We start from the raw sequence: 26,537 nt of genomic DNA, 5'->3' as shown, positions 1-26,537 counted from the left end.
TTGTTAGTCAAGGTAGATTGTGAAGGAATTTCTAAAAAATCCTGAGCTTTTTTTTCTCTCACAAAATACCGGATCATGCAGACGCAGCGGCCGCCCTCTCCCCGGGATGCTCCGGGGCTGGGGGCTCCCTGCCGCTGTGCTGTGAGCAGGGTCTGCCCGCGCTGCCAGAAACGCTCCTCGTTCCTCCCTCCCCGCTCAGTCAGTACGGAGTAACCACCCAGAAATAGAGAGGGAAAACCCCATCTCGCCAAAAATGGGCTCTGAAGTTATTTTCCTGAGCAGGGCCCGGAGCAGCACGGGGAGCCCAGGTCCCGGCTCAGGCGCGTCCCAGCGCTGCCCCCAAGCCCCTGACTGGGAGCAGCCCCCCGTGCTCCCCACCACCTCCCGCTCCCAGCACGCACAAGAAGCACCACATCCTGGCAAAGTCTGGTTCTTCTCTCTGTTTAACAACAGTAAAATAGGAAGATAAAAAGGCTAAAATAGGTGTCTAAATCTCCCAGTTACATCTTTGGCTGCCCCTGAGCACCAGCAGCACAGGGCAGTTTAATCACTCGAGCCTTGAACTCCCTTCTGCACCACGCACCTCTTGGAAACCTGTTGAAATCTATTACAGACCTTTGATCTTTTCCTACGTAAAGGCTTTCCTGTGGAGAGTAGATGGGATTAAGCAGAAACAATTTTTCCAGAGAACTCTGTGGGTTTTTCTCCCTCTATCTACTTTCTTTTAAAAAGAGGGGGAAAACCCCCAGAAGATGCTAACAGCAAAGACCCTGACAAGGGTTTGGGATTGTCAGCTCCTGAATGGAATCCATTTCATCAATCAAATTCAGCATCTATCAGGAGCAAATTCTCAGCATGTGGCATAAAAATCTTGTAAAACTGAACTGTTAAATATTTAGGGCAGATGACAAACAATATGTCATAATATTTGCAGAACTGTGTTTGCTATTCAATGCATCATCTTACTTAAAGCCCTGATTTTTGGAAGCATCAACACAAGAACGAGAAACAATCAGTTGACTGCCGGTATTTGGTTACATTGTAAATGAAGTATAGGATTTAATTTAGATTTCTCAAGTCTAATATTATATGCTACATGCCAGGTGGGTATTAACATTTATTAGCTGGGGCTTAGCAATGAATATTTAAGAATTTAATTAACATGCAATAATTGTAATTTTAATTGGGTTGAATTTTTATATGAGACTTCATTTCATTGCAGGACACCTTCTATTTCATATTTATACCAGGTATATTTCTATTTCTGGGTAAAACAAGAGCTAATAACTGGTAGGGAAGGAAAATGGACAGAGAACTTAAAAAACCATGGCCAGCCAAGCTGTGTAGACTCGAGGTTGAGCACTTGTTGGGAAGAGCGTAAGCCTGGTCAGTGTTACCGCTCCTCCTCTGCAAGGTTCATTTCTACACACAATTTTCATTCTTATGAATGAGTTCTTATATTCATTCTTACATACGACGTTTCAGACTGGGCATGCTCTGCTGGCTGGTCACCAGTTCAGGAGCGTGAAGGTGGCCCGAAGGCAGTACCTGTCGCAGAGCCCACCCCTGGTTTCAGCAGTTTTGTGCATGGCCGATGAGCCCCGGAGCCGGGGCTCCCTTAGTGCAGAGCCCAGAGGTTTGCAAATTCCAGTTTAACTGAGAAGGCAATTTTTTTTTTCCAAAAAAAGTGTTTTCGGTTTTCAACACCCTGTATTCAGTTTACAGTGAATTTTCACAAATGAACCAGTCGGACCCAGTTTGCACTGGGATAAGTGAGAAAAGCATTTGCCTGCTCGGGCGGAGGCCCTGCTGTAGCACCCGCAATTCATCGCCTGCGAGGGCCCAGCGCGGCGGTGGCGGGGGGGGTCCGAAACCGGAGAGCATGTGCAGGGAGAGATGGTGCCAGCGCTGAGCTCCGCAGCACATAATAAAGACAAATCTGAAGTATTTTATCATCCTGCAGGTTTTGTTACAAGCCCGGTCAATCACAAGCATGAGCCCGGATTTATTTCAGTTGTGGCCTTGCTTCTCTGCTTCGTATTTCGCTCGAGCTGTGTGCCAGATGGACATCACATCTAACACGAGATTACACTGCAGGCCAATAAAACACAATAGAAAAATATACTACAGCTGTGTTGCCTAAACCCTGTATTATAGATCCTTAATAATTTTAAGCTTTCAAACATTTTTTTCCTGCCATATATTACAGTTTAAAACATGCTTATAGCCCAAAGCACGACCATAAAAATGACAGCTGAGCATGCCCGATTTATTCGGTCATCGGTGATTTCCAGGACACGTTTGCTGAGTTTACACAGCCTCAGTAAGGTTTGGGGAGGGCGATGCTCATGGCTCAGAGCCGGCGAAGGCCTGGGCAGGCTCACCCCCTTCGGCGCGCTTCTCCTGCAGGGCAGGCCCGGGCACGGGGCCTGAGCTGCGCTGGGGGGCACGGCCCAGCCCGGCTGCCCCCCAGCAGCGGGGCGTCGTAAAGCGGAGGCACGAATAAATACTGGGGTTTAATTCCGTACTTGTGGCAACCCACGCACAAAAAATCTGAATTGCTAATTCATCAACACGAGCCCAAGTATTTGGTGAGGTATCTGATAGCGAGAATGATTCGAATGTGCGTAGCCCAAAGCTTGCAAGATCTACCTTTTTCAGAGAAATAAGCCCGCTTAAAGTAAAACTGTAGAGCCTGTGGGAGCCTTTCCCAGGCACCGCTGAGGGAAACTGGGGGGACTGGGACGGGGTGTCCCTGGGCTCCTCCTGGCAGCTCTGCCCCTCGAGGGCTTCTCGGGCTGCAACTCACGGGTCACTTGTGGACATCTGCGTGATGCTGTGAGCTGTATATTGGGTAAATTCAAAGTTTCTTGGCATTTTCATTGCCCTTATCTTGATGGGAATCTATTCCTAGGAGATTACGATGCTGCCTTTTTTTTTTAATTAATTGAGCCTACTTAAAAAATAAAAATGCCCATTTCATTTTAATCATGTATTATGCAAATTAAAAATTTAAATATCACTGAGAAATCTGTTGCTAACTTAATTTATTTCTGCTGTAGCACTGCTGAAGGCCTTTGATCTCAGATTAGCGCTTTGATCCGCTCCCCTGGTCGGGGTTACGCACTGCTGCTGTGGTAAATGCTCTTTCTCAGATGTAAAACATGCAACACCAGAACAGCTTGTTCAAAGAAATGGCAGAGGAAACATTGCCAATTAGGCCAAGCGAGTAGGAGTTGCAAACGAGGAGAAGTTTGTTTCTAGAAGCTGCAACCCGTGCACGCGTGCCCCCAGCCGTGCCCCGGCCCCGCGGGGATGAGCTGTGCCTGTGCCCGGACGTGCTGACGAGGGTGCAAATGGCTGTGCTAAACAAACCAAATCTGTGTGGCCCAGGGACCGAACGGGTAATTTCTATTAGAGGTGGCATACCTTTCCAGACCACCCCTATCTACTTTTCATTAAAAAAACAAGCCGCCATATTCCATTAATTTCTCATTTAGTGCGAGTGAAGTGCTGATACATACATTTTAGCTACAGTGTTTTTAATCTGTTAATTTAACCAGAAGCATTAATAATGTATTTCTTTGCCACTTGACTGCTCATCTGTTAAACAGTTTATACATAGGAGAAGAATGTCACCCCCTGTGACATGAAGTACCTAATACAGTGCAAATGAAATAGGATTTTGCATATTCAATATCAAAATGAGAAAAGAAGAAGACACCGTCTCCTGGGAATGGATCAACCTGCTGTGACGGGCTTTCTGTCCTGGCAGGCGGGAAAATCCCTCCTTATGGGACACACACGTTTTGCATATCTGATTTTCTGGTTGAATTCATTTTCTTGGCACTACTTAGCAAGTACCTGGCCTTTCATTATGCTGCAAAATGTGGTGGAATCTGAGGTCCTGGGAATGTTGCTCAGTCCATCAGCTACTCCCGTCAGCTGCTGTGGGGTCCCCAGGACACCCCCAGAGAGGCGAGCAGCGCTGGGGGAGCCGGGCTGCAGGCAGGTAGCTGAGAGCGGGACTGTCCCCCTCTAAAATTCAGCCCCCTGCCGAAGTCCCACGGTGGCGGCTGTGCGGCAGTGCCGGCGGAGGCTGCCGGTGCCTTGGGGCTGTCGTTAGGGTTAGAAATCTGAATTTTCATGTTCGCTTTTGACGGTGTTGGGGGGACAGGGAGCTCCCAGCCACCGCGGGGACCGGCAGTTCCACTGCGTCTGTCCCTCCTCTGAGCTCACAGGGGGTTCAAAGCAGGGTGAGAGCCGTCTTCCCCACACATCTTGCCTCTCTGAAGGGCGTTAGGGAGCAAATCCGGCAATATAAGCCGGGGCACTCACGACCCCCCCAGCCAGGCTATTCGAGTGGGCAGACAGACCACGGAGGGGCTGCGCTGAGCCCCTGCTTGGCTCCGTCTCGCTCTAGGGTATCGTGGACATGGGGGAAGCTTCCAGCTGGGCAGGTACATCATGGGCTTCGTCAGTCTGTGGAGGCATAGCGAACCTGGGGCACTCAGAAAATACAGCTGGAAATAGCCTGGACCTGAGAGCCAGAGAAACTGCCAGGGGAGTAACGTTTGTCTGCTCGGGGACAGGCCCGATTCCTTTCTAATTCTTATCAAAGAGATGCGTAATGAATACAGGCAGCGTGTGAGTGTAAGCAATCCAGACACACCGGCTCTGAGGTTAATCCTCTTCCTGCGTTCCGAGTCAGATCCTCCTCCTGGGTTTTTAGCAATTAACATCCAGAGAGTGAGCAACCTCCATGGGCAGGGGACGGCTTGGGCCTGCGAGCAGCAGCAGATTCCTGCACGAGGTCTCTCTTGCGTGATGCATGTTTATGAAGCCTGAAATTGCTTTGGATACGTGGCTGTGCTGCATCACATTAAGCAGTGCCACACTGAAGTGACAGGGCTGATGCATGATCAGCAGCAGTTTAAGGGGACAGGAGCTCAGATCCTGCCGCGTCGTTCTTCTGTCAAACTCACAAACCCATTGATGGACCTAAGAAATTATTTTCAGCTCCTTCCCAGAAGGTTTGTTTCCGTAAGTTTGCAAGTTCTGTTTACTGCCTTTGCATTGAGCCCGTCCATGGTCCTGCCGCAGGGAGTACATCCTGGGCTGCTGCAGTCTGACACGTACAGTCCGATGGGAGCCCGTGGAGGATCAGGGCAGAGGGCTCCACTGCGTGTCTCCGGGGCGCAAGGACTTCCCAGGCAGTAAAAAGGGCTCTCGACTGAATAGGTGCTGAAGGGTGGGAGCCCCCAGCATTCCTCGGCACTGCCTTCCTCACTCATGAATTTATAGAATGATTTTGTTTCTGTTTGGAGAACACCAGCTGGCATTGACATCAGATACAGGGGCTCCTCTCAACGCCTGGCTGAACGAGGGACCAACTCCAGCTTCAGCTGCATTTACTTGTGGAGCATTTTATAGTAGCAGCTCCCCGGGGGAAAGTGCAAGGAGAGATTTCTTGTGAACAAATCTATCATTACTTTTCCTCTTTTTTTTTGGTGATATTTATTGCCTTCTAGATTTTGCTGCTTTCGCTGCATTCAGTATTATTGCATCTGAGACTGTAACAGTCCCATGCTGATGGGCAGTTTCTGGGAGTTTTAGCTCCATTCCCAGTGCACAACCTTCTGCTCTGGAGAACTTTCTTTTACTTCCCACCAGTGTTCTCTCATTTCTCTTTATCAGTATAAACACCGGCCCTGGAGAGACCTGGACCATGACAGTGAAATTCTCTCCACTGGACTGCTCAGATGAGCAGAAGCATCAATTCTCAAAGCCTTCCCAGGGGAGGCATGTCTTGTGAGGAAGGGCTCTCCTGTCCTCCTGCCTCGGGGACCCGCCGAGCAGCATCCTGGAGGAACAGGCACTAAATGATGCATACCGGTCCTGAGCGGCCCGTTTGCTAATATTGTCCCCAAAACACAGCCCATCAGAAGAGGACAAACTGCCATGCCACAGCCAGCCCTGCTGTTCAACAAGAAAGATGTTTTGTGACCTCAGATTAAAAATACGTAAAATACAGATCTCTGGGCATGAGAGCTCTGTGAGACAGAGGCAGGAGCTCTCGCATCCCTGGAGGAGCTCAGGCTGGCTCCATCCTCAGTAAGAGCTATTTCAAAACAAGTATTTCTTCAGGATGTCACATGGAAAGAGACTGTCAGAAAGCTGTCTAAATGTGTTAACAACACTGTCAGCGGGGGAGAGAAAAGTGTTATCAGAAATAGTTGTTCTTCAAAGCTAAGTAACTCAGTGATTTTATAAGGAGTAAAAGATAAGAGATCACACCACACACTGAGGGCTGCTGGAATTTTCTTTCCAAGAATGAAGCTGTTTGTTTTGTTAAAAAGGGGAAGAGGGGAGAAAGTGAAAACCTAAAATACTTTGACTTTCTTGACTTAGCTTTCGACAAAGCTAAAAATAACTCTGATTGCATTCAGCCTGTGCAGCCACAGCTCAGGATAAGCTAGAGCACTGGAAAAGGATTCCCATCCCATTGACCAGGCTTCTTTCTGGCTCCCTCCTGGGCCATTCCAAAGGTCTTCCAGCGTCATCACCTGGGGATGGGAGGAGTGCAGCTCGTCTTTGCTTGATGCAGACAGACTTGGGCCTGTTCTGATTGGCATCAGTGGGATTTTGGGTGTTTCGTGGGATCCAGATTTTACCCTGAACAGAGAGGCTAATTTTCTGCTACTCGGAGTGAGATCCGCTGTGTTTTGCGGCTAAAGCTCCCTTCACGTGCAGTGCCAGCCTCCTTCCCGTGGCCCGGCCCGACTATTGCTCTTCTGGTCTAGATCTAAAGCAGTTTCAGGCGTTTGCTTTGGATTCTCATTTTGAATTTTTAAAACTCCCCACCTCAGCAGCAACGTCAGTCGTCATCAAATAAAATAACATAAAATAATAAGATGTGAAGTTGATTCTAATTAGCGTGTTTTCCCATATGCTGATTGACAGTCTCTGGAGAGCAATTAGCCTGCTTTAAAGGTAGAAGACAACTGAATAATTATTTAACTTACCTGGTGATTGATATTTAAAACCCAAGAAGTCAGACATAATAATGGATGACTCCATCAAAAAATATGTAGAAGTGGTAACGGTTGATAGCGCTTGATCCTGTCCTGCCTGAGAAGATATCGACAGTTTGTGCTGAGGCATCTCCTGCAAGGCTGACTCCCAGACCTGGACCGCATTGCACTAAAGGCTGTACAAACATGGCATAAAAAGAAGGTTTTCAGGGAAAAACATATATGCAAACAAACTCAACCTGAAGCTGATAAACCTCAGTGTGTATTGAACAACACATGGCGTTGCAGTAGGGAGTCTGTTGCAGTAGGGAGTCTGTGGGCTGTATTGACTGGTCAAGGAAACAGCACGGTCCCTTCCAGGATAAATTAGGCAGCAAATACTCTCATGAACATCAGGAGGATGTTACAAAGCGTGACAGACCACGGCCGTCTTTTATCTGTCTGCAAAGCTATGGGAGGTAAAGAAAGAAGGAAGGGGAAGCTGGGACCTGAACAGACAGCGGCAATACTGGGAAAAGGTCGTTAGCACCAGGTCAAGTGAGCAGCATCCATTAATCTCCAAGACATGTGAAATAACTTCAAAAATAGGGCGGAGGCAGAAATGGTTGCGAGAGAGACAGCAATACTAAAGGACCTTTAGTTTTACTATCTCAGATGAAACTTGTTTACAGGTAGTATATAAAAGTGGAAACTGTTTTGTTGTTGACTTTTTACAGCCCATTGACTTTCTATACTCTTGTAAGAGTAAAGTCACAGTGAGGTTACTGTCGCAAGACCCACATGCGATCACTCTCTCTGGGGAGCACAGGGAGAGCTGACCAAGTTTGTTTGTCCGAACACTTTGCAGCAGATCGCCCAGCTTTGCAGTGCTTCATCTTTCCTGTTGAGGGTTGCAGGGGACGCATGGGGTCCCCCCAGCCCGGTGATCACCCAGCTGATGTCACATCCCTCATTCTCTCAATAGCACAAGCTGATATTCTCCGTTTTGCTCAGATGGAAAAGCTGCAACAATTATTTTCATAATTAGCTGGCTTTTCAAATTAATGCCAGTTATGCTATGTAATCATGATGAAGATTATGCATTAATCAGCTGTTTCAAGCTGGTTATTAGGCTCTTTAAATAATGATCGGAATGAACATCTCTGAAGGAGAGGCGCACAAGCCAAGAGGGACGGCAGCGCGCGATCTCCAGGAGCGGGGAGGCTCTGCCGAAGGGACGGGGCTGTGCTCAGCACGCAGCGCAGATCTGCTGTCAGGCGCTCTCTGTCCCCCGAGTTTCTGAGAAAAGAGCAGGCATGTGGTGGCTGCTCTTCAACACCTCAGCAACTGCAGCAGATTTCACGTTGTCCCAATATATTCAGCACCCAGCAGTATAACCAGAAATACATTACTTCTGCCTGTCTGCTTTCTCATTGCCTGGCACTAAATTCAAGGTATTGGGTGGCTGCACAGAAAATTCTTTTCTGTCAAAAAGCCTATTATATTCAGTTGGATGTCTGGAACGTGAATTTATTTGGGATCAAACACCAATAATCCACATACCCAGTCCTTCTATATTCTATCATAATAAGACATGCTCCAAAGCAACCCTGAAAGCTCTGGGCTAGGAGAAAGCCTAATGTCAGCTAGTTGATAATCGATGCAACATGAACCCAGTTATCACTTCAGGATGATGCTAGAAAACAAAAAATCCCTTGCTAAAATGTTCTGGACAGTAAAGCTTTGAACAGAAAGACAGGGATTAATCTCACACTCACTTTAGTTTTGTTTATTGTTTCTGCTGTAATGTTGCGTATGAACTTTCTCTGCCCTAAGAAACTTAGACTGAGCTACCAGCATGTGCAAACTTTGATATGGACGAATAATTTTCCTTGCACTGGTCAATAACCAAATGTTTTGGCATTATCCAGTGAGAATGAGGCACTTGGACAATTTTGCTAGGCTCCTGCCTACACTGCTAGGCATTCTAGATTGAAAACCTGGTCGTAAGTGAAGGCTGAAGATCGCATGGGACTGAAACTGGTCTCCAGAATGAGCATTCAGCCTCTTTATTCTTCTCCCTATGACCAAAGTTAGTACTGAGATCAGTAGTATTTTTTACTATCAGAGACATGCAGTGAACAGCTCAAACATTTTTGGATATTTATGAATGTAAATTAATTACCACATTCACTTTACAATTGGGGACACAGATGCACAAAGTGTGCAGGGGAAGAGGAGGGAAGTGACTTGCCATGATTGTGGGGAGCAGAAAAGTCAGAGGCTGTCTGCAACTTCCATTGCACCCTTGCTGTGAAAATCTCCAAGCATTGCTCCTGTGGTTCACTCAGCCCATGGCTTTGGTCGGGCTCCTGGGAGGACGCACAGAGTGTAGCTGTCAACAGAAATGTCAGCTTGGCTCTTGCCAAACTGGCACTCTTGGCTAACACCAAATCGCCACAAAAACTATAGATAATGTGTTCCGGCTCCTGGAGGAGGATTCTTGCAGTTGCTTGAAAGCTAGGAGGGCTGAGTAGACATCTGTTGTCTATAACAAAACATTTTAGGACCACCTTAAATTTGAAAAGGAAGATTTTCTTTCTGCTAATGAACCCAGAGACCATCTGTTACCAATTGCACTTGCTTATCTCGCTCATCCATTAATTATTTTGGTTTACTTTTTAATAAGATAGAGCAAGGTTTATGTGTCTTTCCATGGTTCTGTAAGGGGCACAGGACGGCGCCTACATCTCAGAGACAAGGACTTGCAATTACATAATTTACGCCTGCACTGAGTCACTTCAATTAGAGCGGCTGTCAGTGGGGAACTGAGGACAAGACTCACAGATACAGAGCCAAGAAACCCAGCGATACTGTGACATGAGCTTGTTGCCCTTGGGGATGTGTAATGGCATTAACAACTTTTGAACACGGGAAAGCATGCATTCAAGATGTGCATTATTGAGCAGATAAGCTGTAGGGTAGGCAAATTCAGAAGTCTCTGCCGGTCTGAATTAAGAACTTAGATAACTAAACATGAGGAACAATAAAAGATGAGAAGGGCACTAAAAACGGCAATAAAAATAGCAAGCAACAGTGCTGCACTGCCTGCCTCCTGCGTGAGGACTTGGAGATGGGTGGACAAGGTGGGGAGGGGTCCAGCGTGGCACGGAGGGCAGGGCAGTGCCAGCTTCGTACCGCAGTAACTCTTCAGACCACAAACCTGGAGCATCTCTGCAGCTGAGCAATAAGCCTGTCTGCACTTCCCATGGTCTGGTCCTAAAGTTTTATGGGAAGCCACTCATCTGCCTCATAAAAATATTCCAGGACTTTAGATTTGTCCCCTATTGCCCTGCAAAGCTGGCATTCTGCACACTTTCATGGACCAGCATATAACAAAAAACTAAATGTTTTCATGTCTTTATTTCAGTCCAGGAAATGTCCTGGGAGCAAGCCTTGTTCAGCCTGCAAATGTCACAGCTCTGTCCAAGAGTTTTCTTGTCCTTGCTACGTAAGATTACGAATCAAACTTTATGTGGCTTAATGCTGGTTTTGTCTTGTCTTGCAGGAGGAATCTTTGAGTATGCAGATGGCCCCAATACCCAGGTTATGAGTGCTGAGGAGCAAGCCTTCAGATTTTCTGCCAATATTATTAATAGAAACAGAACTTTGTTGCCTAACACAACACTAACCTACGACATTCAGAGGATACACTTCCACGACAGCTTTGAAGCAACTAAGAAAGGTAAGAGCACAGCACACTTCTTAGCGGCTTTGTGGCTATTTATTCAGAAAAAAAAAAGGCATGGTTTCACTTGAGACCCAGCAGCTCATTTTGTCCTGCTCTAGTCAGTGATCTAGATGAGAAGTCCTCCAGGAGCTGACCTTTCAGAGGCATTTTAATATAAGGGGAACAACTATTCTTTTTTCCCTCAGCAAACCTCACAAAACTCCTTTCAGTATTTGCTTCTAATCCTGAGCGAAGGTCTGTAGGCCATGCCTTTGTTTATTTTACTGTATCCCTAGCAGTTTTAACATCCATAGCGTAGATACTCTGTTCTCTTCCTAACAGTCATTTTTTATAATCGGATAACAGCAGCCCACTTGAATTGCTGAAGGGGAGGGAAGAAATGGGACTACAGAGCAAAGGCTGTGGGGCTGATGACCTGAGGGCTTACTGAGTTTGCTTCTGGTTTGGGAGAAACGAAACCTGCTGCCTGAGCTCGCGGTTATAAGAGGGGCATCAACGGAGAGAGGGAATATCTGCTCACAGGCGAGCTCGCTGACCCCGGCTGTCCCTTTTTAAGATCGTTTTGTTGTGGAGGTTTCCTCAGAGCTCTGCCTGGCACTCCTCTGTGCCGGGCTGCTGGGAGCACCCAGGTTGGCTGCACCAAGTGTTGGGACAGGAGCAGAACGCGCAGGACCCGCACCAGGGACATGTGCGTGCCTGGGGGGGACCTGTGTGCCTCAGCTGCTGCCTGCGTTCCTGCCCCTCTCAGGCTGCGAGCAGTTGCTTTCTTAAAATCTTTTCATGAAATGCAGCCATCACAAAGCTCGGGCTGATAGTGCTAAGCATTAGCGTTCGGTTTGGAAGGACCTGCAGAGGCAGTTGAGCAATAATCTGTTCCTGTTCCTCTGAAAAACTTTTACGTTTTGTTCCCCCCTAAAAAAGCAGCCCCAAATGCAGTTGTTCTGGTTTAATTTCTCAGTGAAAGCTTGAACAAAGTGATGAAAAGCATTATTTTGCAGAAAAAGAACAAAAAAAAAAATTGATGGAAAAACGCATTTGTCAGGGCGATTCTGATCGTCTCTGGGTATTTCTTTCACAACTCTGGAGGCTCAGCCATTTCTAACACACTGTAGCCGTTACTCCCTCCTCTGGAAACATGTCTGTGCATCCAACCACCGGTCCAGATCTCCACCTGCCATAATTCCGCCTCTCTCTCTCTCTCTGCCGCTCGTCACTGTTGTAATTACCTAATATCTGTGCTGCTCTTAGTGCCCAGAAGCTTGTCTGTCCGTCCCCTGCTCCATGGTCCAGGTCAGGAAGAAGCTGTTTGTGCCCCCACGGCTGCCCTGATGCTCAGCCCTCCCGCAGAGTTGCCCCGTACTTTACTGACAGCATCCTTCCCTTCCCTTCCTTTTCCAGCCTGTGACCAGCTCGCTCTGGGGGTCGTAGCAATATTCGGACCTTCCCAAGGCTCCTGTACCAATGCCGTCCAGTCTATTTGCAATGCCCTGGAGGTCCCCCACATACAGCTTCGATGGAAGCATCACCCTTTGGATAACAAGGACACTTTCTATGTCAACCTGTATCCCGACTATGCTTCCCTTAGCCATGCCATTCTGGACCTTGTGCAGTATTTGAAATGGAGGTCAGCCACTGTGGTTTACGATGACAGTACAGGTAGGTAAAGCAGGGGCTTTAAAGGAGGAATCCAGGAGATTTTTTGTTGTGGGTCTCATTTAGGAACTTGTCTTGTGAACCCTTTTGGGAGCAAAATGACACCCCATGCAGTGATGGGTGCACAGGGACACACCGGTTCCCAAGCATTCAGGCGAGCGTTGCAGAAGGCCCTGGGACCCTTTCTGAAGCATTTCATTCACAGAGCGCTTAGAAAGTGGGCAACCCTCAGCACCACCCCAGCTGACAAAGGGTCAAGGGGAGGATTAATTGTCTGCCGGTGTGATCTGCCTCAGCTCGTCTGTATTTGGCACCGCGGTGCCCATCTACACAAGCAAAGACCTTGGTCTGCGGCTGCCATTGAGGGTGCAGTTTCCCAGCTAAAAGCAAAAGCAGTTCTGGGAAGTTTTTTGTTTTCTGGCTAATTCTATAAAACATAGCTGACAAAGTTTTTCACATAAAGCAAGCTGTTGACGGTTAAACAAAGCAAAGCACTGCACAGCACTATAGATAAAAAACCCCAAAAACAAAAGACACATTGGATAGCCTGTCCAACCTAATTCCACTAAACCAAATGGTTTCTTTAGGGGAGGGCTGATGAGAACACAGTTTGACATTCCTGTTTTGCAAATGTGGGTCACAGTATGTTCCCTTCGTGGCATATTCTAATGTATTTCTTCTACTATGCAGAGGGACATGCTTCTCTTTTCCTCCTTGCAATAGGCATCTGCTGAATTTCTTCTTGCAACATTAGATACCAATACTTCCTGCTCAGCTGCATCCAGCACGGCTTTGTACCTTCTGCATAAAAAAGAAACGAATTCTAAGGGTAGCAAGAAAGTTACAAGTTGTGATTAAGTGACCGTAATGAACTATGCTATTCATAAATCTAAGCGCATATTCATTTTTTTTCTTTTGCTGTTGTGCATGGTAAATACTGCAGATTTTAATTTGTTGTATAGCTGATTAGCACATTCTGTCCTTCCTCAAGGGCACATTTGCTTAAGAAAATATGTCGTGATCCCAGAAATGTCAAAGGTTAGGACAAATCTGCTATTCTCCTCGTCCGACCTAGTGCAGGGACCCCAGCTCTACCATAGCTGGATGCAGGGGCAGCAGGGAAACACCAGGAAAAGCCATTCTGCCTTAGAACAACTGCTCTGGAAATATCTGGGGGTTTAATGATTGATACCTGACACCGTGGCTTTGATACGCCTTTAGCAATGGCCATTTAAGGGAGGGAGGAAAGTCGTGATTGCATTCCATAAAATAATATAGGAAGAAATAACTTGCTGTGATACCCAGCCTGCAGGGCAAAGGCAGACTTTCCTGTAACACTGTGGGTTTGTCTTTGTGCAATGCTTGAAGGCCTTATACGGCTGCAAGAGCTCATCATGGCCCCATCAAGGTACAATATCCGGCTGAAAATCCGCCAGCTCCCGCTGGACACCGACGATGCCCGGCCGCTGCTGAAGGAGATGAAGCGGGGCAGGGAATTCCGCATCATCTTCGACTGCAGCCACTTGATGGCGGCTCAGATCCTCAAGCAGGTGAGCGGGGGGCGGCGGGGGGCGAAGCAGAAGTGGCCACTGAGGGACCCATGCATACGGGGTGGCCGTGCTGCAGGGAGAGCCCCACAGACAGGGGTGCTGGCCTGCAGCTTGCCCTCTGTCCACAACCCACAGCTACGCGAAAAGCTGTAACATGTACATTCTTCAAGGACGCTATTGGATTTCTACAGAAAATGTAGTTTTCACTGAAAAACTGGAAGTATCAAAAAGCGACTTGTCGGTAAGAACGAACAAATGTTATGGGAGGGGAAAGCGCCAAGCGGCTGTGTCGGATGCAGCGCTGAGACCAGGCTGTTGTCTCGCTTCCCTCTGCGGCTGCGCAGCCCCAGCCCTCGGCCCTCCACCCGCAGCCGTCTGGAGCCGCGTTCGCTTCTCTCTCTCAGCCAGGGCATCAGGCAGGGCTGTGCTCTGGGCCACTTCTGTCACTGTTCATTTAGCCCTGTACGAGCTTTTCATGCTTGCCGATTTTAAATATCTTCTTTCCCTTCTGTGCTGCTCCGTGCCCCCAGGTTTGTGCATCCATGCCCGTACAGAGGGGCAGGGTATAAACCGCTTCGTTTTGGTTAGCTGTTTTCCGAGTTGTGCACACAGTCCTGCGTCTCGCTGCAAGCAGCCAGGACTGGGCCAGCCGGGGAGGGACAGCGTTCTCTGTCCCTTCATGAGCACCATGTGCAATTCTTGGACTTTAAGCCAGATGTCAGTGATTTTCCACTCATTTGGTCTCTCTCCTTTCTCCCCGAGTTCCTCCACTGGCATTTTTCGCAGACCGGAACGTTTGCTGCTCACCCCAGCTCCTCCTCATTTCCAAGTGCCTTTAGGTTTCAGGGTCAATATGAGGCAGAGGAGAACATTCTCACAAAGAATCCTAAAAACCAGCCGGTGGAAGTGTTGCTCATACCAGCCCAGCAAGACACTACCACATAGATTAAATAAATCCCCTGAAGGGCTGAGAAAGCAAGCACATGGAAAGAGGCTTCTCTTGCAGCCTGCTTGATGCAAAATGAAGGGAAGTGCTCAGAAAAATCAGAAAGCCTGGGAGGGATTATTAAAGAAAGCAATATAAGGGACTCATTGTCTCCTGCCTATTATTTTAACATGCTGGCTGTGTTTGGTGCTGTTCACTTATTATGCAGTTTATTATAGTTTATTGTGCCATCTGCTCTGCTCATCACTGTGAGTGCAGAGTGAGGAAGATGGAGGAGAGGGGGGACTAGGGGGAAAGAAGTCTTTCTAAGTCCTTCTGGCTCATTTTGTGTGTGTGTGTGTGTTGGGTTTTTTCAGGACCCAAAGCCATGGATTTCAGCTTAGCAATATCATGTAGTGTATTTTTACTCAGGAAAAAACTGTGAAATATTTTCAGAGTTTGGGAAGGTGCACAACCCAAACCACATCCTGCCTGGCCTCTGCACACTTGTACACTCCGGTGTATAACACCGGGGAGGCTCTGAGCGGCGCGCACCATGACCCTCGCGTCTCTCCCACTGTTGGCACTCACATTTGCAGGATTAGGAAGCTCAGAAACCTCATCTTTTCCTAACTTTTCTACCCGTATCAAGAAATGCACGTCTAGAGGTGCCACCTTCACTTGTGAAACAGCTTTTTTCTTTTCTATAGGATGGGATAGAAAAACAGGCTTCCCAGCCCCTACTGCACACTGCCCTCCTCACGCTCTGCTTTGCCTGTTCACCGAAAGTACAGGCTGGGTAAAGCCAAAACTTTCTCCTGGAAGAGGGGAGTCTGCTTTCGCTTTGCAGTGTTAGAACAACAACACACAGAATAAAAACTGGGCTGCAAAAAAAAGTCAGGGAAGAATGGCCCAGCCTTCTGTTTGTCCCAGAAACAATAACGTTCATATATTATTGCTATTATTTGCCTTCTGTAACACTTTGGTAACTACACCAGTTAGCGTTGCAGACGTTTGGCCTCTGGTGTTTGCTCTTGACCAGGCAAGGTCCCCGGAGCCTCTCGGCTGCACTGCCCACCCCAGTGCAGCGCCGATGGACGGCAAAAAGGTTCTGTCAAGACTTGTGCTAAAATTTCCACCGCTTGGTACTGATTTTAACTGCGCACCTTTAGGTAACATAGAACGGTTTGAGCAACTCCAGCCTACATTCGCTAAGGTAGCTCTGACTAAGCACCACCATCATGCCAGTCCAGATCTTGCTCCCAAGTTATTTAAGGTAACATGCTCCCACAGCACATCAGTAGCAAGGCACATCACTGATAATCTGGGCAGTATTTTTAAACTGGAGCAGTAAAAAACCCCCGTGGATTAGTAATCCATGAATAACAACACAAGAGCTGGCACAAAGACGTACAGATGACATTGCCACATACTGCTCCAGTCTGGGTTCCTTGGAATGACTGAGACATCAAACCATTCATTATTTTACCCTCTTGGACAAATAAATCATTGTAGAAACCTATCGTAGAGCTCGGCCTGCTCGTGAGGCCTTCCCATCCTACCCCAGCTTCTCTGGCCTTGCTCATTTTTGGTCACTTGTTAATGCTTTACATCTGTTCTCTGGCTTCCCAGCTTCTCTGTTCTCCTTGGCAGCTGTCTCTGAACAGTTGCTGCACTCTGCAGCGCACAGATGTGCCTGTCTTAACTTTAATGGAGCTCCCATTCTCATCCTGGCGATTGCCTGTAGCTTATCCACCAGGTTTATCATTTATTCATTTCCCCACAAAGCCAGCTGTATCCTGCACACAGGCTGCCAATACTGGGAAGCTGGAGCTTGCTTCTTACAGCAGGTCTGGACTCTTCATCTACCACTGAAATGATGCAGCTGTAGAATCTGAACTGGAATCTCATGATTCACTCTCGATTGGTTTCACATCATCTAACTGACGCTTCACACACTGAGGCATCGTTCCCTGCTCCAGCTCTTTGCACCCGGGTGTGCAGGTCAGGAGAGGCTACGACGCAGCCCCGCAGATCCACCGACCGGGCAGGGAGGAGGGGGACGGGATGGCGCACTGCCGCACAGAGGCTTTCTAAAAGGTATTTCCAGGCCAGGAAACGTGGGGTAAAATCACAGTCTAGGGTTACAATATCTAGGCTTGTAATCTAGATCCTTTCTTTTTCCCTTGTTTTTTGACATCTCACTTCTTTTCAAACTGTCACTTCGTTCCTCAGAGCTAAATTCTGCCCTAGTAATTTTAGCAAAAAACAAGGGAAGCAAACATTTCCTGGGGGGACCTGAAGTCGCTTTCCCATCGGTGGAGATTTTAAAGTGCTCTTGCATGTGTTTTCTCCAGAAAACATGCTCAGAGAGTTGGCATCACAGTCAAAACCACGGGTATCTCTTTCCTTTAGCCAGCCACCAACTTCAAGGTGATTCTTCTCATAGAAATGTGTTCCCCTCGTGTTGTGTAGGGCCTGGACAAGGTCATCCAGCCGAGGTCCCTTCAGCCCACAGTCATTCTCTGACAAACCTCACAGAACAGCATGTTCTCTCCACGGCTCAGTTGTGCAAATCCCAGCAATCTGCACGAACCATCCTTTGTGTCGGGGCTGGCACACCTAGAGCCTGGGCTTGCCAAGGGCCCCTGGGTCCGGACCATGATCTCCAAGGGCTGAGGGATGGGAGATGTCCCCGCTCCCCACCCCTGTGCCTCTACTTTCACTGACCCATTTCTAAACCAGACACTATGTTAGAATCTGGCTATTGCACACAAGAAGGAGGGACTGACAGACAAGAGCTATAGGTACACGTTACACGAACGGACACTGAAGGGGAGGGGATGCAGAGCACCAAAAATACACATGTAACAAAAAGCCTTTTACTTAGCTTCTTAGCCAGTACGTGGACTTGTAACCATAAGAATAGGCTGCTTTATGGTCATGCTGCACAGGTTTATGTAAGGTTGCTCGTTGTTTGGTATCTGAGAAGGAAAGAGAATCTCCTTTCTCCCAGCTGTGCCGACAGAAGCAAGCCTGCATCCCTGGAAGGTTTTGCACCGTGTGAGCACAGCGGTGTGCCGCAGTCGGTGTCCCAGCTTTCTGTGGCACAGCAACACCCAGAAATGCCACCGGCCTTCGCAGGAGCTGGACACTGAGGCTTTGCCACCGTTTCAGAAAGGTTCGAGGACCACAGTTCAGCTCAGCACTTAAGCACGTGCTTAACTGCTTCACGGGATTGATCCAGAATCCAACTTCTGTGTTTCTGGGTCTGCCTCCTGCCACATTTACCAGATCAGCTCTTTAGAGGTTTATGTTGCATGACTGTTGTTATATTCTTGTATCCACTCTTACTAACCTCCTTTCCCTACTCTCCTCAAGGCCATGGCAATGGGAATGATGACAGAATACTACCACTTCATCTTCACCACTCTGGTAAAGTATCTAATCTGTGCAAACACCTTTTACACTCAGTGCTGAGCTGGAACGGAAAGTGAGGAGGTAGTCTAAGCGGCAGGAGAGCAGGCTGGGTGTCCCGTCCTGGGCGTGCATTGCGCAGCTGCAGGACACTAAAGCGGTGGGGTGGGAAAAGCAAAGGAAAGGGGGGTCTGGTACCCTAACAGAAGGTGAGAGCGGGGCTAGACTTAGCTTCAGGTTAGAATCAGACCACAATGATTTGGTTGTAACATCTCTGCAACTGCAGCATTGCCCGGGTGCTCATTCTGAGAGACATCAGTCTTTTCTTTCGCTGTTTTTGGACTGGCTCACTCCTTCAGAGCTGCTCTGGCTTTGCATAGGTTCTGGTTTTATTTCCCCTCCCAATCATTTTGATTTCAGTGCAGCTACCCACGCACTGAAAGACGAGCATGTGTGTGAATTTGTGAGGTTGTAGTCCCACAGACAGGATTTGATGGGACCAGGTTTCAGTCAGAACTGGGTATGCGTTTCTGTGTGTTCATCTAGGTCTCCCTTAAGAGCCAGGAGCAGCCCTGCTGTGGTCAATAGTTCAGTACTGCAGGTTTATTTTGCATAAGAAGACCTCAGCTTGAAATTAACTCCACTCTCATTAAACACGGGCCAGTTCTTCTCTGACTCCAGGAGGCATTTTGGTTTAGGTTTTTTGGCATGCCACTTTTGTTTCCATTTAGGATGCTATTGTCTAGTATACTGTTGAATTTTGTGTGATTTTGAAAATCCAATTTATCTTTTTTCCTTTAGGAAAGAAACAGACTAAACTAACCCTTAAAAACTGCAAAATTTATTTTTCAAATGCAAAAGACATTTTAATTACCCCTGCCGCCATTATCTATTCCAGGCAGCTTTAAGCATTTCCCAGATAACCTCCTATTAATCAGCCCCAGCTGAGCCTCGAGTACATTTCATGTGTAGGTACAGCCTGGAGGTGGGAAAAGAAGAATTATAATAAATTAATAGATAAGCAATCACAATTAATGCCACTTTCCTGAAATAACAGTTATATCATGGGAAAGATATTTTAATCTGTCATTCCTTAAGGCAATGTTTTCCTAGCTTGCAATGCATGTGCTTCAGCTTCTACAGTACTAGACCCATGGGGTGCTAATGAATTAGTCTATTATGTTATACTGAATGTTTCTAAAAGGTCCCTAGTCAATACTGAGTACAGTGTATCAACACTTGGCATGAAATGCTTCAACATTTTGCTAGGCAGCAAGACTACAGTTCACTGACTTCAGCACGAAGAGCCCCATCAGCCTTTTCTACCAGAGGAGGACTAACTCTGCTGAGCCTGTCTAATGCACGCACAGCTTTTACATCCTGCGAAGTCCCAAGCAGTGACAACCCCCTTAAACTCAACACTTCTAGGAGTTTCTCAGCCGCTTGTAAAAACGAGTCCCTGCAAATACAGAAGTTTCCCCACTGCCTGCTGTCACTTCTGGGGTTGTTCAGCCTGGAGGAAAGGGGGCTCAGGGGAGACCTTATCACTCTCTACAACTACCTGAAAGGAGGTGGTAGCGAGGTGCGGGTCGGTCTCTGCTCCAAGTAACAAGCGATAGGACAAGAGGAAACGGCCTCAAGTTGCGCCAGGGGAGGTTTAGATTGGGTATTAGGTAAAATTTCTTCACCGAAAGAGTTGTCAAGTACTGGAACAGGCTGCCCAGGGAAGTGGTGGAGTCAGCATCCATGGAGGTATTTAAAAGACATGTAGATGTGGCGCTTAGGGACATGGTTTGGTGGTGGACTTGGCAGTGCTAGGTTAATGGTTGGACCCAATGATCTTAATGGTCCTTTCCAACCTAAACAATTCTATGATTCTGCTGCTTACAGCAGTTACCGACAGGCAGAAGCAGGAATCTCTTCCCATGCTTTGAGTCAACATAAACTAAAATTAGACACCCAACCTGCCTTCTCCTGATTAGGCACTAAACCAAACTAGTCCAGTTTTCCACTGGTGTTGATAATCAGGTACTCTTGTTAAACTCAATGTACCTGAGGCTCATGACACGACACGAGCGTACTCGTGACTGAGTACATCGCAGTTTATTATTCAAACAGCGCTATACATGCATGCCTCCCATTACGGCCATGGCTGCTCCTCCCAGTGACAGCTGCCCGAGCAAATCCATGCCCAGACAGGGATCCTCGGCGATCCGTGGCAGGCACACTATCCGTGAGCTGTTTTGCACAACAGCAGATGGAGGATGCCCTTCCTCGACCCCTGCTTTTGCAGCTTCCTACTGCAGATGCTAGGATCAGACCTCAGCATTGCCGCCTACGACTGATGCACCAAAGCTGGCGATTTTAACTGGGGAGGTGGGCGAGTGTGTGTAAGGAAGGGGAAGAGCCACACAGAAACACTGAGAATAAAACTTTCTTAAAGGTAGTAGGATGGAGGGGAGAATTAATCTGCAGTACAGAAAATGAGTGAAAGGGAATGTAGATGAGGTGGAAAATAGAACCAGATGTTTCAATTTGTGGCTGTGCAAGAGCAGAAAATCCAGAAGAAACTGTTATGGCAATTGCCCCCCCCGCCCCCCATGTTCTGACACTCAGCTTGTATTCTTAATTATCCTCTAATTCCAGGAAATGATAAATCAGGTTGCAGCTGAGATTTAAACTGGAACCAAGAAAGGACTTGATGGGAGGTTGGCTTCTATAGGAAATTGGTGAAGTGAAAGGTCAGTGGAGAGCAGCAGGATGGGGAGGGCACCCCAAATACTGGTAGGATCTGAAAGGTGGCCCGGGCTGGCAGTCTGACAGCTGTGCGATGGAGATCGTGAGGTCTGGAGCTCGGTGGATCGGATTTGTCACATACGTTCACATTCTGAGGGGGAAATGATCTGCTTTTGCAACCAAAAATTATTTCCCCACAGCAATTTCCAGAATACAAACTGAAGTGTCTAATAAAAAGTTATGAATCCTGAAAAAATAAATCTATTCCAGTGGGTCAGGCACAGGACCGCTGCACACCCTCACATCCAGATGATCTAAGCATCTGTCTGAGGTTAAACAACTGTATTTACCCTTAGTTACTGTAAGTCATTTAGAAGTCAGCATTATGGCCTGGTTTTCACAATGCCCTTTAACAAAACGTGGAGGTTTGTACTTGCAATTTTTCAGGGAAAAAAAAAACCCAGACAACAAAGACCCTGAACTCTGTTGTGGGTGTGATTAATGACTCGGTCCCTGGCTGCACCTGCAGATTAAACCATGGCATCCATCAGCGCTGTGCCTTGGGGGTGCAAAGTCAGAGGCCAGTGCTTAAGGAAAAGATCAAACCCCCAAAGCTTATTAAAGCAAAACAGCTGTAAGAATTCCTTGCTCTCCCACTGAGAATTAAGTCTCAGTTGCTGGCAAGTGCTGATTCTGTTACGCTTTGCTTAGGGCAGTATGTTTTAGGGCCAGTGCTTTTCCAGCTCCCCCACGGGCAGAACAGAGCTCGCTGCTGACGGACGCCGTGTCTGGGTGAACCCACAGCATGGCTGTGTCCTACCAGTATAGCTACATTATATAAAACAGCAACAGCCACGTAATCCCATGCTGTATTTAAACTCTTTTTTGTAATCCCTTGTGAGAGCAATGAACACCGTTCCCATATTCGCCCCCCACCCTCTATCACAGAAGACAGTGGTGTTGCCTTTCCGCCTCCCCACATTTTTACTACCATTGAACACTTGCAGAAATCGTTCAGGATAAACTCTGATTAAATATGTCCCATCCAACAAATGATTCCCATTGCCGAAGCCCCCTCCCGACTGCCATTCTCCACCACATTCATTCACGATCCCCCTTGGGTCAGCTGCCCTGGGTTTTTGCTGAGCAGATCAGCCGTGGTATGCTCTTGCCATGCTGTCTAACCCCAAACTACTCAGACTAGTTACTGAGCATTGAAGTTAATCCCTGAACTGAAGTTAATATTTAGACGTGCGGCGGAGCCAAGAGATGCATTAAAGAAGTGCACTGGCAGAGGCCTCCAAATGCCCCTCGCTCGCTGCCTGCCAAGTGATGCTCATGGGCTGGCTGCCAGCAGAGCTGAGGACTGCCTGGCTGTGGTTTTTTAAAATCGTATAAAGGGCACTCTCATTCATTTGCAGACTGTGTAGGCTGGTCGTAATGTCAAGAAATGCGTCTTAGTTCCTCTTTGATAGCCGTCTGCAAATTGGCATTCTGCATTCAGAGTTACTCTGTCATCTGCAGCACCCTGCGGGCTTCAGCACTCACAGCAAATCCTCCAGGGAAAGGCCCCAGGGAGCTTCGGATACAGGAACTCTGCCTTGTCGCCTCCCCCTTGGTCACAAGCCTCTTTTTTCACGGTTACAAATAGCAATTCTGGTTTTCTCCCCACAATTCACTTGCCTCTTTTATGCAGAGAATGAGTTCTTTGGCAGGATTTTCCCTCCGCTGTGTGTGGGTGAACCTGCACATATGAAACCCGAATTCCACTAACACCTACGAGTCTCTGCAAGCAGTGACTGATAGCAACAGACAGTACAATCCACCAAATTCATGAGGGCATCATCCTACCTCCCACCTGCTGTGGGCTCTGCCTTCTCACTTCAAACACAGACATGAACCGATGCAGAAAAGACAAACAAAACAAAGCTAAACAAAATGTTTAAACTGGTTTCTCTCTTTTAAGGATCTTTATGCATTAGACCTAGAACCATATCGCTACTCTGGAGTGAACCTGACCGGTTTCCGGATCCTCAACGTGGAGAACCCGCACGTGTCCTCCATCATTGAGAAGTGGTCCATGGAGCGGCTGCAGTCAGCGCCCAAGGCGGAGCTGGGACTGCTCGATGGCGTGATGATGGTATGAGAAGCTTAAACAAAGCACGGGTGAACTCTGGGAAGCAGACCAGAGTGGTAGGGAAGGCAGGAACATTCGTTAAGTCCTAAATGTTATTTTTATTGGTTCTTGTACTAGTGACAACTCATCCCAGGTATCTTGCCCAAGGTAGTTACTTGCATTCTTTAATAACAGTCCCTCAAATGCAGTGAGTTCGGCTGGTGAATCCTCTGCAGCCCACTGCTGTGTTAACACTCTCCTTTTGCAGGCCCAGCTGCCAACAGATTTGCCAATTTTGAGAGACTGTGCTCCTCCCCTCCCCTCTTGCCAGTAAAAAGCTGCCCCCAGGACTGGCAAAATTCAAAGCTTTCAGCTCCAGAAAGGGCTGAGCACACTGGGGAAGCGCCCTGGCTATTTTATGCTGGGAACAAGAAGAGAGGGAGCTGCAATCAGCTGGGTATTACACCCCTTGTTCAAGTGCAGCAGAATTTCTCCATGCTCGCCTGATATGCAGATGCAGCGAGTGCTCGCTGACCTGGAAAAGGATGGGCTGTGTGCGCCCCAAACCCTGGAGCACCCAGGAAAGGGCATTCTCTCTCTTTGGTTGCTCTCTACAAGTCCTGTTTCAGCTCAGGGCAGGACGATCGCCTTGCAAGTCCCTCCGCCCAGCCCTGGGAGCAGCGCTGGGGAGCAGAAACGCTCCCGTCCCACCAGACGAGCCGGGTAGCCCGGGCCTCTCCCGCAGGGGCTTGCGGGGCTCCAGCTGCCGTCACCTCCCCACGCGGTCCCCGAGAGCAGCCGAACACCCAGCTCCCAGGGGCCGGGAGCACAGCACACGGCTGGACCGGGCCAGGCAATTCACTGAGATTGATGCAGGGAGAAGGAGCCAAAGCTCTGCCCAGAGATGGGCTTTGCTGCAGCTTTGATGACTCCTTTTAGGGTCTGATGGCAGCTCTGCTCCGCTGAGTTACTGCTCGGAAGGTACAGCACCTGCTCGCCCATCTGTCTTCCCTGCGAGGCTGTCTCTGACCCTGGTAATTGCTGACTGGCTCCCTCCTTCCCTCTCCCTTTAGATCTGCCAGAACCAACCCCACAAGTGGCAAAGCCTCCCAGACTTTCACCTTGAAATGGCTCCTCGTATCCCTCCTGTTCTTTTTTTTTCTTAGAGCAGAGCCCCACTACTCCCCTGTAGCCTTTTACTTTTCTGCAGTGCTGCCCACAACTGCAGCATCGTACTGCCTGCGACGGTGCTGGGTTCTCCCCGCCGCCGCTGGCTCCTCTCCTGTTCCCTCTCTATTTGCTTCTTCAGAGGGGATCCTGCCTTTTCTTTGTGTTTGTCTGGTGTCTATCCCAGTGGGGCCCTGATCTCAGCTGGGCCTTACAGTATGTAATTCACCATGAAATTGCTTGGACATATTCTTGTACCCCCTCTCCTCTAGCCTCAAACTTACGAAACCTGTCCCTGCTGCTGTAAATACAAGCCCACGGGATGCAGGTCGGGTGCCTGCTCTTCATGCTCGGGTGCTGCCGGAAGGGAAGGTCACGGGGATGGCTGCCAACGTTGAGGATTTTCTCCATGGCCACGTGCTGTTAGATATTTGCCCAGTTATTTGCTGTATTATTTTGTTTTATTGTGTTTTATTATGGCTGCTACCCTCACATCTGTTTTGTAGCTTTGTGAAGCCAGCAAATAATGTATTTTCACTAGGAGGACTTACCATATCAGACTGAAAAATAAATCCAATTCTCTTGATCAGTTTTGGAGGTGAGATACGGCATCTCAAATTGAATCTAAAACCATCACATTATATAGAAGAAAAAAAAAGTTCTCCCTAGTTCAAATCACTGAAATGCGGGAAGATGTTACAAATCTGTGAGGTCCTGATTTCGGTGACAGTTTGGGTCATTTTGGAAAATTTCATGCCCACGGACAAGCCACTTAACTTCTCTGTTTCTTATTTCCCCATGTATAAAATAGTGTGGATAATATGTTCTCATGCAGGTTTTTTTTACACTCAGACAAAACAGACTACATAAGAAAATTCTGTTACTATCTTCTACATGTAGAAATAGCTACCTTCCTTGTTTGACAGTATAGTAGTAAATGCGCTAGAAATAACCAGAATAGATGCACACAGCCAAATCACATTTTCAATCTCTGATTTTAAGACAGAACTATGATCTTGTAGTCTAAAGAGCCACATAACAGAAAAACACGCTTGTGAGGCTTTGTCATGTGCAGAGCTACGTGTTTTGAGAATGTGCTTTGCGTGAGACGTCAGCTGAGAGGTTTATACAAGTCTTGTGTTAAAGCATACGCATTTACGGCAATCTCTTGAGATCCCAGTGAATCTCTTGAGAGCCCAGCCCTGCCCTCGGAGCGCTGTTTGCAGGGTTAGACACCCAGGAGGTGGCATGGTCGGCAGGGGACCAGGACAGAGAACCCTCGGGTCTGCCGGGTGCTGGGCAGGGGGTAACTCAGAGGGGGTTCTTGCAGCTTCTCCTGTGACACGTTACAGATCCCCCACTGCTTTGCTGTCCCAATGCTTCCTTGCTCCGGAACCACGATCAACACAAATGCTGTTCCCCTTTACTTTAGACAGACGCTGCCCTGTTGTACGACGCGGTGCACGTGGTCTCCGTCTGCTACCAGCGCGCCCCTCAGATGACCGTGAACTCCCTGCAGTGCCATCGGCACAAAGCCTGGAGGTTTGGTGGCCGCTTCATGAATTTTATAAAAGAGGTAAAAGCATGATTTGCAACCGTAATTGCTTCCCACTAACGCAAAACTTCCCCAGCAGGAGCCGCGCAGCTGCTCAGCACGCAGGTACGGAGGCACGTGGCAGAGAGGTTTGGCAGGGATACGGTTATGAAAAATACCCCTGCCTGGGCAGGTACAGCTGGATGGAAGCACAGATACACACCAGGCTGCTGAGTGCACCCAGAAAGGAAAAATCCTGTCTTTGCCTTCAAAATAACATCTGTACAGCCACGCCAAAACATCCAAAACAAGCTGAAATCTCCCATGCTGTCAGTGAGACTTGCCCTGGCCTCTTCTTGTGTCAAGAGCAGCTGGACCACTCTCTCTCTGAGGCCGTTTCTTAGCAGAGCAATAGCCATTTGCCTTTTACAGGAACATTTGCTTGGGGTCCACAAACGGCATTCAGTGCCGCTAAATCCCAGTGGCAAAGCTGGCAGCGCTGCGCATCTCTGCCTGTGTGCTGGTGAACGGCTTTGGCAGAGCGGTGGATTTAGCAAGCAGGGAGCCCGGGGAGCGAGGAGGCAGCTTCATTCCCTCTCTGTTTTCAGTCATTATGATTTCTCTCTGTTCAGCCCATCTGGCTTAAGCACGCAAGCAGACTCAAAGCACGGGTGT

At 48.0% G+C, this 26,537-nt stretch overlaps 1 protein-coding gene across 1 annotated transcript in view; it reads left to right on the top strand.

The window, feature by feature from the left end:
* Positions 1-26,537, top strand: part of GRIK3 (glutamate ionotropic receptor kainate type subunit 3) — a 122,230-nt gene that overhangs the window by 56,595 nt on the left and 39,098 nt on the right. The window contains exons 2-7 of the mRNA XM_050909777.1: positions 10,582-10,758; positions 12,163-12,420; positions 13,786-13,967; positions 18,274-18,327; positions 23,012-23,185; positions 25,761-25,904. Of these exons, the coding sequence (XP_050765734.1) occupies positions 10,582-10,758; positions 12,163-12,420; positions 13,786-13,967; positions 18,274-18,327; positions 23,012-23,185; positions 25,761-25,904 (989 nt within the window). The remainder of the gene's footprint in view (positions 1-10,581; positions 10,759-12,162; positions 12,421-13,785; positions 13,968-18,273; positions 18,328-23,011; positions 23,186-25,760; positions 25,905-26,537) is intronic.

This window comes from Gymnogyps californianus, chromosome 22 (assembly GCF_018139145.2).
Source record: "Gymnogyps californianus isolate 813 chromosome 22, ASM1813914v2, whole genome shotgun sequence".
Lineage (NCBI taxonomy): Eukaryota > Metazoa > Chordata > Aves > Accipitriformes > Cathartidae > Gymnogyps > Gymnogyps californianus.
Note: the sequence above shows the minus strand (reverse complement) of the source record. Positions and strands in the feature narration are given on the sequence as shown.